Source organism: Parasteatoda tepidariorum, chromosome 3 (assembly GCF_043381705.1).
Source record: "Parasteatoda tepidariorum isolate YZ-2023 chromosome 3, CAS_Ptep_4.0, whole genome shotgun sequence".
Taxonomy (NCBI): domain Eukaryota; kingdom Metazoa; phylum Arthropoda; class Arachnida; order Araneae; family Theridiidae; genus Parasteatoda; species Parasteatoda tepidariorum.
The window spans coordinates 83,214,099-83,227,648 of record NC_092206.1 but is presented as its reverse complement, the minus strand read 5'-3'; the positions used below and the strand labels follow the sequence as shown (position 1 = coordinate 83,227,648).

Sequence of the window (13,550 nt, the reverse complement as noted above, 5' to 3'; positions counted from 1 at the left end):
AAGTCAATATTATCTTAATAAAACAGCCGATGTTATTCTTCTCTCAATAACAATGTTTATAAATATGGATCATTGATCTTTTTCAGTAAATTCTAAGAAATTTGGCTTCTTGTCTATTCATTTTTTACTTCGCTGAAATTTCTTAAATTTGAGTGCTCTGAGCGCAGCTTTAATGGGTGGTGTTTTCAATATAAATGTAAAGAACAACAATCTCGAACTCTAGACCTGCTCTGCTTCCGGTTAGAAAGTATACAACTGCTTATTACAGCTTACTCTGCGAGGCGATATTTTCTAACACATAATTTTGTTTTTAATAAAAAAATTATATAATTTCTGAGCTCAAATTTGCTGTATTTCATAAGATATAAATGATATTAGGTAATTCTGGCAAGTTGGAAATGAAAATTTGTTTTAGTTATTTAGAGATGTATTAATAAAAAGGTGTTATCTTGTTAATCAGTCTTTGTTCTTGGTGCAAACCGTGCACCATCATACGCTAGTGTAAGCATATTGCTCGAGCAGCGAGATTAAGTTCATTTTACAAATTAATATTTTGGTTTAAATTTCGAACTTAGTATATTTTTAACAAAGTAAGAAGTGTTTTATAACTTTTCTTTTTTCAAATGACAATTCTTAAGTCTTGAAATTACAGGTCTTCAAATAACGATATTTCTTTTAAGCACAAATAATAAATCAGGTAACAAATGCATGTGTACAAGAAATGCTACTCAAGAGAATCTCGATACACAATGATCAAGTTTTCACTCAAACGACTTCAAAACACACCAAAAACAGTAACCCGGAAGTATATAGTTTGTCTATAGAAAGAACTCCCCTCGCCACTAAGGCCATCTGCTACCATGGAAACAAGAAATAGAGCATTTCAAAGAAGGGAGTTTCTTCTCCCCCCGATTCCCTTTCTCCCGCCAGCCAGAGTCACAATCTGTCTTAAATAATGAACCAACTTGAATAGTTAGACCTCGTAATCATAGTCATCACCACCACTCCAGACGAATGGATAAGGGAGTTCTTTATATAGACAAACTATAGGCAGTCAAGAGCTTGCAGTGCTCCCTAGTGTAAAGAACACCATCCGGTGTTTTCAATATCAATGTTAAGAACAACAATCTTCAGCTCTCAACCTTTTCGACTTCCTGCTAGAATGAATTGCTTACTACAGCTTATTCTGCGAGGCGATATTTTCAAACGGATAATTCTGTTTTCAATAAAAGAAAGAATTTGTATAATTTCTGAGCTCAAATCTGCTACATTTCGTAAGATATTAAGTAATTTTGATCAGTTTGAAGTGAAAATTTATTTTAGTTATTTATAGATGTATTGTTAAAAAAAGATGACATGGTTGTTAGATTTAGAAAGAAGTCGCTATTTTGGCAGTTCAGATTTGGCCTCTTTTTTACTTGTTTATAAATGTTTGTTCTTGTTGCAAGCTGTTCGAACCTATGTGGCTCAGAGGTAATCCTCTGTAGAGTAGTAGTTATACTTAATTACATCGTAACGTAATGGATGCTAGAAATGATCAGTGCGCGGTAATGAACTGGGAAATAACAATGAGAATGATCCAAAGATATGCTATTGAAATTTTGATCCTCTGCAGAGGGGATGGCTCCCTTGCGTTGGTAGTAATACGACCTGCACGCGAAGTCAAGAACTTTACAGTAGAACCGTTTAACGAGGTCCGATACCGCGCACCTTCGGTCTCTACGCAGGCTGCTTAATGTGGTCACTCACACCCACCCGCTTACTGATCGCAGGCAGTGAAGCTCGACTTCGATGTTGCATTTAATGGACTCTTGCATTTAATGGGCTACATGTTATCAACACAGAAATTGCGTATTAAGTTCATTTCGTAATTGCCTCCATAATGTCTACTTCTAGATTCTTTGTCAAAAATTATGTAGGAAAAAAAGTACTAAAATCGAGGACAGCAAATTAATATTCAAGAAAGTTTGAGTCAAAAACGTTATTTCGCGAAATTGCTGATACGGGCAGAGGTTGGACCAAAACAAGTTTGATTATCTGATTAAACTTGAAAGTGTTTCTAATAATCATCTTTAAATTGCTCAGTTTAACTATAAGCAAATAATGATGATGTCTTGATGATTAATGTTAAAGTTTTTCTCTCCTTTACTAATGAGTTGCTATTAGCTGAAATATCTACTTATAAAAAAATCAACCAATAATTAATTATCACAATTTAATTGTATCAGAATATTTGAGAGACTGGGACAGAAGGAATTAAGATAATATTTAGAAATAACTTCTTTCAGCGATAGTTTAATAATGAATTTTAAAAGCAGTATTAATCTAAATACATTTTTAGTTAAATTTTATTTTTTGTAGCACTTTACATTATGTTTATAGTTTTTAAATATCACAAACCACTTATGCGTTTTATTAAGAAAATTTATTCCAGACCTGGTCCTTGTGTAATGAAATATAGTTAACATTAAAAAACACCAAGTAGTATGCCTCTTTTGGGCTAATATTAACTCCTAAGTTTTTCCTACGAAATAACTGCTTAAAGAAATCAGATGTTTCAGTAATTGATTCTACAAAATGTTATTAGTACACAAGCTGAAATCAACTTAAATGAAAATAAACGGGTTTCAAATAATAAAAGCATTTATAATTATATGTTTAGATTCTTTTTTTTATGTTTCACAAAAAGATGCCAATTTTGTGAAAATTTAGGCATACTTTGTGAAAATTAAAATAAATCAAAACAAACATGCGCACAATATCCTTTTAATTAGAGTTAAAAGTGGGTTATTTAGTATGTCCCTCTTGTCCAGTATTAGAGTTGTATCAGTACTGAGTAATAGTATACTGAGATAACAGAATAAAATTTTAATATCAACATACTCAGACAAGCTTCGTTGTTGAACTCAGTTAATCCCGAGTAGTAGTAGAAATAAAATATTTATAAGTATGAATTAAGACAAAGATTAATGAAAAAATAATATATATATATATATATATTTATAATGCAATAATTTACTACTGCTAACTCATAAAAAATAGACTATTATACTAATAACTTTATACAGATAATTAATAATAATAAATTTGAATGTATTTTAGTTATTTATGCTGTAGTACACATGAAGGAGTCTCTCAAGTCAATACTTAATGCCAATTTTTCCTACTCACTTACTTTTACTTTAAGTTCAAAAGAAAACATGGTTAAGTAAAGAAAATATTTAAAAAAATTGTCAGTACTAATAAAATCATTTATGACTGGTAAATTTCCCCATACATTTAAAAACAATTTTGCTACCGTAAAATTGTTGGCCTTAAATTGTATCCTAATTTAAAAATTCTTAAAAATCATTGTCCAATTTCGACTGGTTCATACAGAAAAAAGTTTCAAACAGAAAAAAAATTTCATAAAAAAAATAAAAGCCTATTAGAATAACATTTAAGATAATAGTTTGAATTTCCACCTCCTGTAAGGTTTACAGAGGGAGCGCCTTGTCATTCAATTTTAAAAAACTTTGCGAGAAAAAAAGCTTCCTATAACATGGCATAAAGAACAGATAGGCATACCACACTGTACTCACTGACCAACCACGTGCTACTTATTCCTAGAAGGCAGCTGACGGAAAAGCTCCTTTATTTTCATAGGTTGCAGCGAGGGAGGAGTTGCATGGTACTATCAACTTTTCTTTCACCGTAATTAAGGATCACAGTCGCTAACGCTTTTTCTCCCACAGCGTTTTGGGATCTTGGCACGCTCTCAGCCAGGCATGAGGAGGAAAAGCACTAATCTAAGTAGCGAATTCTTCCCCTACATCATAATAGCAATCTGCAGGGGGGGATTACATTGCAAGTTGAAATGTGTAATTAACCTGGGATTTATCGCTTTGTACGGCGTTACAAAAACAAAATTTTAAGAGGCGGGATCTTAGAACTTGCTTTTTTAAAAAGAATTTTGTAAAACTATTGTTTTTCCTAAAATTGAATTTGTGAAGGTATCAGGAACCGCTTAACAGTAGCAAATTTATTTGTCCTGGACAGAATCCGAAAATTTCTATACATATTAAATGCGACGCAATTCAGTAGATATGATTCGTTCAACTTTTCTGTACATAAGCAATTCCATATTCATAATAAGGTGACAAACTGTATCCATTCTGTTCTTTAAAAACATGGATTTATTAATATTTTGAATAATTGTCAATATGTTTGTTTTGATAGCTTTTTTATATGGATTCGAATCGAGGTGTCTTGAACTCCTCTTTAATTTAGCAAAGATTATCGATTAATTGGTTTTCTAAAGTTCTCAAAATAATGAAATGATGTTGTCATCACGGCTTGTGTTCAATGTATTAATTAATATGCAATAGAAAAAGAAAATGAATAAAAATAAAGGATAATAAATTTGCACAGACTTAAAAATACTTTAAAATGAACTAAATTTAAAAAAATAAATAAATGCAGCTTTTTCTGTCCCTGACACTGAGGGTTATTTAAACAATACAAAAAGAAATTGAACTCTAATTGTGTTCTAAAATCATGTTTATCAGAGGTTCTTTTAAGAGAAAATTGGGTCCATTATCTGAAATAATTTAAATGCATTTAAAGGGTATCATTAAAAATATAAAAAAAAGCCAATGAACGCTAAGTCCTCAACTAGCAGCTCTTTCGCAAGTCTACATCACATAAATTTTTCTCGATTTTCTTTCAAATATATTTTTTAAACATGATGTAAAAATAAGATTCTTATCCAATATAAGGAGATTTTAATTCAATACAAGTACATTTTAATGTAAGCACATAAAACATTTATGAAAACTATAACTTGTAAAAAAAATTTCCATTGAAAAATATTGCTCAACAAGTATAACGCATATACAAAGGGAACCATTCGATAATACAGAGAACATTTCACATGAATGTAAACATAACTAAATAAAATAATGTCATTAATCATAAAATGCAAATTACAGTAGATATTAAACACTTTGTAATAGCTCACAATTAAAATGACAATTCATTTTACAGAAAAAAATTATCATTTATAATTGCAATTGTAAGAGATATAAGTGTCATGGTAAAACAAGCTCAATTAACAAATATTTGTTTCCAAATATGTATTTTCTTTCAACTGAAAATAGGATTTAAAAAAAGTAATGATTTTTGAAAATACAAGAGATTTTTATAAACAAATACAAATCAATAAATAATTGTGACACAATTTATTACTTATTTCTAATTTAAAAAATAATATTGTAATAGCTTATAATAATTTTTTTTTTAAAATAACATTTAGTTCAATAAAAAATTTTTATGATAAAATATATGATCCCATTTATACCAGGTTTCAATTTCTGGAAACAAAACATGAGTTACAAATACAAAACAATCAGGAAACAAAAATTCAAAATCAAAAGTTCAAAATTTTTCCAAGGTGACCACAATAAATTATTTTATAATTAAAAATATGATTTAAGAGTTAAAAATAATTTATTTAAATTTCTGATGGTATGAAATATATATTTAAAAAAAAATTAAAATGCACTTTAAGTTTGTGACAATTGTTTTAATATTAAGAATAAGTATTATAAATCAATTTATATTTACATTATTCCAGCACTAGAAAATAATTATTATAAATCAATTATATTCTATTTTTTCCTTAATTATAAAAATAATAAATCCCCTCACAATGAATTTTCATTTACTTAAAATTGTAATTAAATATTATATCAAAATACTGATAAAAATGGTTGATTAGAAATTTTTTTTCTTCATAAAACTGTATAAGTAGAAATATATGACCCTATTCAAGATAATTTTGATTTTTGAAAATAATTTGCTCATAATAAAACATTTCAAAGCTTTCATATAAAGACAAAAAAATTATTCTTATTCTTTTATACAAAGAAATATGTCTTAAAAAGTAAGATTAGATTTCTTCATGCAAAAGATATATTGTTTTTACACTAATTGCAGACTATGAGTTAGGTACTTAGCATTACAGTTTGAGGCACTTTTAAAGGAATTTTTCATTCAGCAAAATTTTATTAAAAAACAACACATAAAATATCATATGAACTGGCACTTCAGAGTTTATAAGAAACATATAGGGTGATCCACAAACTGAAAGAGTTGTTTACGTAACTTACAAGCTAAAGAAGTTCTACATTTAAACTTTTAAATGGAAAAATAAATTGCAAGCAACTTTTTGTTACGTTTTTCATCTTTTTTCTTGCATAATGAAACTGTTACCTTAAAACTAACTTCTTTTACGATTTTTTAGAAATAAAATTATTATTTTTTAAATCTGGATTTGTTTATTAGCACAGACACACACACAAAAAATAATATTTGTCAAATATTGGTCTCGACAAAATGTAATGATTGTAAAATACTGATTTTTTTGTTTCATAACATAGAGTGAAAAAAATAATCATGAAATAGTTTTCATTAAAAAATAATATAACAAATAAACATTTAATGAATTAATAAAGGATGGTAAGTAGTTTAAAATTAAAGTAAGTATATTACATTATTTAGACTTATCTTATAAAATAAAAAGTTAGACTAGAAAAATAATTCTCTCAAAAATCACAAATTTAAATCAGTTTTTTCTTTACACATTACACACATCACATTAAAATTAACCAGACATTGTAAAATTGTGGCAATAGAAAAGATAGAAAAAGAAGTTCAAAACTAAAGCTTTTAGATAAGAGAATGTTTTTGTATTACTATTAGTTTTTTCCATAGAACAGAAAAGAAAAAGAATTTTACAATCACAAAAATAAATCAATTTTATAACAATCACAATATGATTTTTTAGGCTTTTACAACAACCATTTTAACAATGAATAAAAATTGAATATTAAGGTAAGCCTTTTATGAAACAACGCAGCAACATTTTTGTGGATACTCTTGAAAATATACTTTGTGTTCAAAACCATAAACACAAAACCTATCAGTTTTACTTTTCCATTGAAAATTTACATCAGCGACAGGAATAATACGCAAACTTTGGCGCTGCAAATAAACAAGTTTTTTACTTTAGAAAAGTAATTTAATTATAAAATTATATATAATATAAATCAATATTCATGATTCTAGATTTAAACCCCTAATTAACAACTGAAAAAAACTAACTGTGTCATTTTAAGAATTTTTACCTTCTTTCTATGATTTAAAATTGCATTTAACATGCATCTGCTGCATCTAATAGTTCTGATATTAGATATTAAGTCCACAAGAAAAAAATTTATTCAGAAGATTTAAACTTTTCTGTAGTTGAAAAACACAAAAATGAAAAAATGTTTCTAATGGGAAAAAAAGTGTTTATTTAAAAAGTTTGAGTCATGAGCATCCAATTATTCAAATAAAAAGTTGAAATTTATCTATTAATTCATTTTTGATGAACCAGACAAATATAAAAATTGAAACAACAGTGCAAACATCTTAAATTTTATTATCCAGGGGTGATTGTGAACCCAAATCAAAATTCCGGAAATTTCTTGAGTTAAAAAAAAAAAGAAAGAAAAAAGTTTAAATTGAAAAAAAAATTTAAACAAGGTTTTTCTCCTTTTCTCAATATTTCTTAGTTTACTTAAAATATATTTAAAATTTTACACACACCTATACCATTTACACATACCTATGATGACCTGAAGAAGTAATTAAAATTTACAAATATGTCTTTCTTTCTTGAGTTTATGATCATAACAACTATTTACTGATAAAAAATGAATATTAATCAGGAATATAAGCTTATGAAGTTTCTCTCGGGCTCTCCCTTACAAACAAATAAAATAAACTGCTTTTTTTAGTTCCACTTTCGAAAATTTGATTTCCTGAAACTTCTGTGATCAATGATTTTTTGAAAAATCTGGACCTTTGATCTCTGGAAACTTCCGGATCACTGTTAGCGAAAAATCCGGATTTTTTCCTGAGCACAATCAGCCCTGATTATCTCTTTCCAAATCAAATACCACTTTTGCCATATAGGTGATATCCATTATGTGATTTGCCAAACATGCAATATTTTTCTTTATTCATACTTAAGCATGATTATAATTAATCTAGTCAACATTTGGTTTTCAATCAAAATAAATTTTAACACAGAATTTTAAAAAAAATGTTTATCAAACAAAACGTAGATAATTCATATAAACATGTGATTGCTGGAGGAAATTATCTAAATTTTTTACTCCTAACGTGTTGTTATTTTAAGTACTTGATTTTTTTTGTACATAGGAGATAAAAGTATGTTTCTTTGTACATCTTTTTATGCACAAAAGTAACAAACATAAAATTTAAAGAAAGAAAATTCATACTTTGTGAGTAGCGATTACATTGAAAAAGATTTTTAAAACCACAAAAGCCAGTGCAATAATTGAAAAAAAAAAGAAGTAAAGGGGTAAATTAAATGAACGTTTTAAGATTCACGTGTTGCAATAAATAATGTCCTAATAAAAATATTGAGAATTAAAAAAATGTGTAAATCAATAGTGGTAACCGCAGAAAAATTAATTGAAAAAGAAAAAAAAAATGTTAGAAATACTTCATCAAATAGTGAATACTCTGGTACGTAATTTAAATTCCTGTATCATGATAATATTTGGATATTTTAAAATCATGTGAAAATAAGCAACACTAACTTTTTTAAAAAAACTATCAAAACGCTGAAAGAATTTAATGCAAATAGAGCATGTGAACAGTATCTATTTAAATTTGTGATTCAAATTTCTCTTTTCTTAATAACATATGAAAATATCGGAATTTAAAAAGAAACAAGAGGATATCAGCAGTAACTGATAAAGAGTAGATAAAAAAGTGAATAATAAATGCACAAATTGAATTTTGCATGTTGTAATAATAATGATTAAAAAGTATTGAGATTTACAAAAAATATTAAGATGCAAAAGAAAACATTGAGAAAATTAGTAGCAATAATAGTCGATAAAATGTTCAAAACACCACATGGATTTTTGATAATATCAATGCAAATCAGGTGCTTCAAAAAGTTATTACTCAATTGGGTGATTCAAATTTTGTGTCATAATCAATAATATCAGAATTTTAAAAACCATAAGAAAATTAATAGCATTAACTGTAAAAGAACAAAAAAGATTGAAACACGGATTTACAATAGTATGGACCGCCCTGAAAAGTGACTACTGAATTGTGCGATTCAAAATTTTCATGTTGTAAAATTATATTAAAAATAAATTCAATCTAATTATAGCTAAATAAAAATATATCAGATTGATTAAATAATACTTCGATTTCTAATTGAAATTTGCAACAAAATTGCTACTCATTAAAATATAAATTTGAAATAATGAGAAATTTTTTTCTTCTAACGAACGATATTTTAAATGTTTGCTATTACTGAATCCGCATTTAGATTATCAATTTTATATTTTTGTGTTTGCCTCAGTAGTTTATTTATTCTAGCCGAAGTTATTATGGATTATTTTTTACTTTTAGAAAATAAAAAAGTTTATCTGAAATTGCGTTTTTCTCCAACAAATCAGTGTAAAAAAAAGTCATGGCGTGAACGAGAACTTATGAAGAAAAGAATGAAGGTAAGGGTGGAATAAATGTCTCATTAATGAGAATTTGACAAAATAATGAAATTTAACTTTTAGATTAGTGGAACTCCGAGAAAATTTTGTCAGAATATAAATTATTGATTCGCAGAAGTTTGCGACTCAATGGTCATGAGATTGAGAGTTAGCAGAAAAATCGCATACCTGTTCATAAGTTAATGATATAGAAAGTTTTAGTTTAAATAATATTTTATTAGAAAAAATTAATTTGTTAAAAATAAAATTTTACAAATGAAAAAACTCAGAAATGAAACATTTAATTGATACAACATTTCACGTAACTAAAAAAAAATTTTTTAATATCTGTATTTACATATTTCTTGAAAAATATTAAAACTGCTTTAATTCTTTCAATAAAATTTTTGAGCTCAGTATAAGAAATATTTTTTAAAACATACTAATGTTTAAACCTACTTGTTTCAAAATCCGCTCATTTGTAAAGGCATTGCCATGCTTTCGAATTAAATCACTGGATGCATTGCAAACAGCTTGCTCTGCTCCTTGAACAATTGGAAAAACCTATAAAACATGTAGAGGATTAAGTAAAAAAAAAAGCAATAATTATTAAACTACTGAGTTATTTAAAAAAAAAATTCAGCAATTACCCTTGGATTTTCTTCTTCATAAGCATTCTGTCCACTGACTTCTAGAATTAATTCCTTGGGCATGCACTTAACTTCTGAAATGTAATTATCAACATGATTGGCCCTAAAATTAAGAGTTAAGATTAGAATCAATTGGTAAACAATAGTAATTATTTTAAAGTAATAAAGCCAGTGTTCTTTCTATGCATTTTTTGAAGGGCAGCCTGCCCTGCTTGCCTTTTGATTCCCAATAAATCACTCTCTTTGCCTTTTTAAGTAAACTGCCATCTTTTTGAAACACTGCCTTTTTATTCAGATTTCACCATGAAAAAAATTTATTCATTTTTAAATAATAATTACACACTGGTAAAATTATTTGTGTTTATAGGTTTAATTCTGATAACTACAAATTTGTTAAGATTATTTACTTTGTTAGGATTATTCTCAACCGATTAAATTTTCATAATTATCTTCTTTGGGAAGGGGAGGAATATTAATAAATTTTTTAAGTGATTTTAAATATTAAAACTAATTTTTAAGTAAATACCTTTCTAAAAAGAAAATGCATTGTTAAATGTTGATTTGCAAATAATTTTCAATTTAAATTATAGAAAAAAGCTTTCAAGTTGTTTATCAATTAATAAGTTTTTGCAGGCTTACTTTTTTTAAAAAAAAATATGCTCAGAGTTAGCATGCCTTTAATTATTTTTATAAACTACAAATTTTTCTCTTATTTTGATTATGAGAAGATAATTTAAAAATTGTTGAGCATAAAATTGAATTATCACATAATATTACATATTTTGATAAATATTTATGTTGTTAAGTGACAGCCCTTTCAAAACTCAAAGTGCCTTTTCAGAAAAGAAGCACCTAGACCTTTTTTATTCTTAGAGAAAACTCTGATAAAAGCAATAATTTTATATAAAAAATCAACTAAAAATTTTATATACCTAACAAGCAAAAAAAACAAAAAAAAAACATGAATTACATACATAGGTTTGGGTTGACATTAATTTATAGATTAATAAAATGCATAATAATTTATAGATTAATAAAATACATCAAATTTAATTAAAAGGAAATTTTACATTTTAAATTGGAATAAAATTTCTTTTTTTAATAAAATAGTTTTTTTTTTTAATACAATATCTTCCTAAATATTAAGATACATATTCGAAACATTTCCAGAAAATCTTTATTATGCAAAGAATTTTTTCCCAAAAAATTTTATGCAAAATTTTGTTTCTGCCATTTAATTCATTTTTAATTCTTTTGATATGCAGACACAAGAGAAGGAAATCATGAAAAAATAAATAAAAAAGCGTGTAAACTATTTTTCCCCCTAAAAAAACATTTTAATTATTTACATAAAGTTTTTTTCCTTGTGTGCGTGCATTGAGGGTCTGACAAACTATTAAGCTTTATATATAAATCATAATTAATAAGAATAAAATAATAATGAAATAAAAAACAAATTAATGTAGAAATAGTAAGAAAAAATAGACATTTATTCTCCGTAATATTTCATTGCAATTTTTAATAATTGTATACAAATATATGATATATGTATGAACAATTTAGAAATCCCCAAAAACTTTTCACCTATTTGATAAAGCTAAAATTGAGTAAAAATGATTTTTCTTACTTTTGACTTTTTTTTCAGCCTATGTAGCAATGGAGTATTTTATCAAAAAATTTGATAAAATACTTTTGATTTTAAGGAAACTGTTTTACTTTTTTTTGAGTTGCAAGAGAAACTTTGGGAAACATATCAGCAGTAGTGATAATTTTTTTTTAAGAACAGTTTCTTAAGAAAAGTCGGAAGTTAAGACTTATGTAGTGTTCAGATTAGGAAGCTTAAAGCTCTGCCGAAAAGTTAGAAGAATCCCCAGTCTAGAATTAATAAATTTTTTTCCCCAGTACTGAAATAACAATTTATGTATGTAATAAGTTATAAATCTAAAAATTTTACAATGATTTTCAATAAGAATAAATCAGTAATAGCAAATACTATTAAAAAAATTTATCAGTAAAGAGAGTGATTTATCAGTTAAGAGTGATTAATCAGTTAAGAGAGTGATAGTTAGAAAGAGAGTGCTTCAGGTGTTTTTGGAACACTCTGAACAGCAAATCTGTTCTTCAAATAAATAAAATGAAGCATTTTTCTTGTATCTAATTTTGAGATATTTATTCAAACAAAATATAACTATTTCTTTAATGAACAAAATCACAGAAAATTGTTTTAGTTAGGGCCAATACTGAAATTAATAAACACAAATGAAATAAGTGCTGATCAAATATTTCATAAGCAATAAGTATATATCCGGTTTGGCTTGTCAGGAAAAATATGCAAATTCAAATAATTTCTATTCCATTGTAATATCTATTCAAAGTCTCCACTAAGTCAAGTGACTTCATTGTTGTTCATAAGTTTCCCCAAAGAAATTTGAAAGCAATTTCTTTTACATCAGCATTGATTAAACTTTTCCCCACACGTCAGCAAAATAAGCAAACTGCTCTTTCTTCTTATGGTATTTCACAATATTTTAACTATCCTTTAAAACCCTTATAAGTACATTAGTTTTATTTAGGAAAAGAAATTTATTAAAACTCCTTTCAATATAGCAAAGTTGGTAACTTACTGTAATATATGACCTTAATATTGATTCATTAATATTTGATTAGAAACATGAACAATCTGCAATATGCTTTCAATTATAATTTAACACTCACCAAGTAACTATTAACTCGACATATCCCTTCAAAGTGCCTCGAGCGTCACATGTTTTACACTTGACTTGTCCACTTCCTGAACACTTGAAGCATCTGTATAATAAAAATTACAGAATGAAATAAAAGTATAAAATGTGTATTTAGGTTTTTATCATCATGGAATATGACCAACAATTTTATAATCTATAATTATAAATCCTTATTTATTATTATTGAGATATTCCCAGTTTGAACTGAACTAATCTTAAATCAAAAAATATTCCTTCTAATAAAGCTGTCATAAGAGAAGTAGCGAATAATTGAGTAATTAGATGAGATGTTCGAGCTTTCAACTGAGATTTTAAATTATAACTTATTGCCAAATTCTGGGTTCAACATTCTAAACTTTATATTTAAATATAGATTTCTTTACAAAAGTTATAGTAGATGGAAAGAGGTATTATAGATATCTCAATATAAAATGTGTCTTTTTTGGTCTAACCTTTTAACATACACAATACAATTTTTTGTTTAAACTGAAACAATAAATATTTCTACATGCTTTGTCTAAAAAAACCTTATTCGTTAATTCATTTTAAAACATTAGATATATGTAATATATATCCGTTGATGTATTTTAACAAAA

General features: G+C 26.6%; 1 protein-coding gene across 2 annotated transcripts in view; it reads right to left on the bottom strand.

The window, feature by feature from the left end:
* Positions 1 to 4,740: 4,740 nt before the first annotated feature.
* Positions 4,741 to 13,550, bottom strand: part of LOC107449640 (protein SSUH2 homolog) — a 38,463-nt gene continuing 29,653 nt past the window's right edge. For both annotated transcript variants that reach the window (XM_071178906.1, XM_071178905.1), the window contains exons 10-13: positions 12,926 to 13,018; positions 10,211 to 10,313; positions 10,020 to 10,124; positions 4,741 to 7,023 (exon numbers count right to left, since the gene is read on the bottom strand). In XM_071178906.1, the coding sequence (XP_071035007.1) occupies positions 6,883 to 7,023; positions 10,020 to 10,124; positions 10,211 to 10,313; positions 12,926 to 13,018 (442 nt within the window). In that variant the 3' untranslated portion in view covers positions 4,741 to 6,882. The remainder of the gene's footprint in view (positions 7,024 to 10,019; positions 10,125 to 10,210; positions 10,314 to 12,925; positions 13,019 to 13,550) is intronic.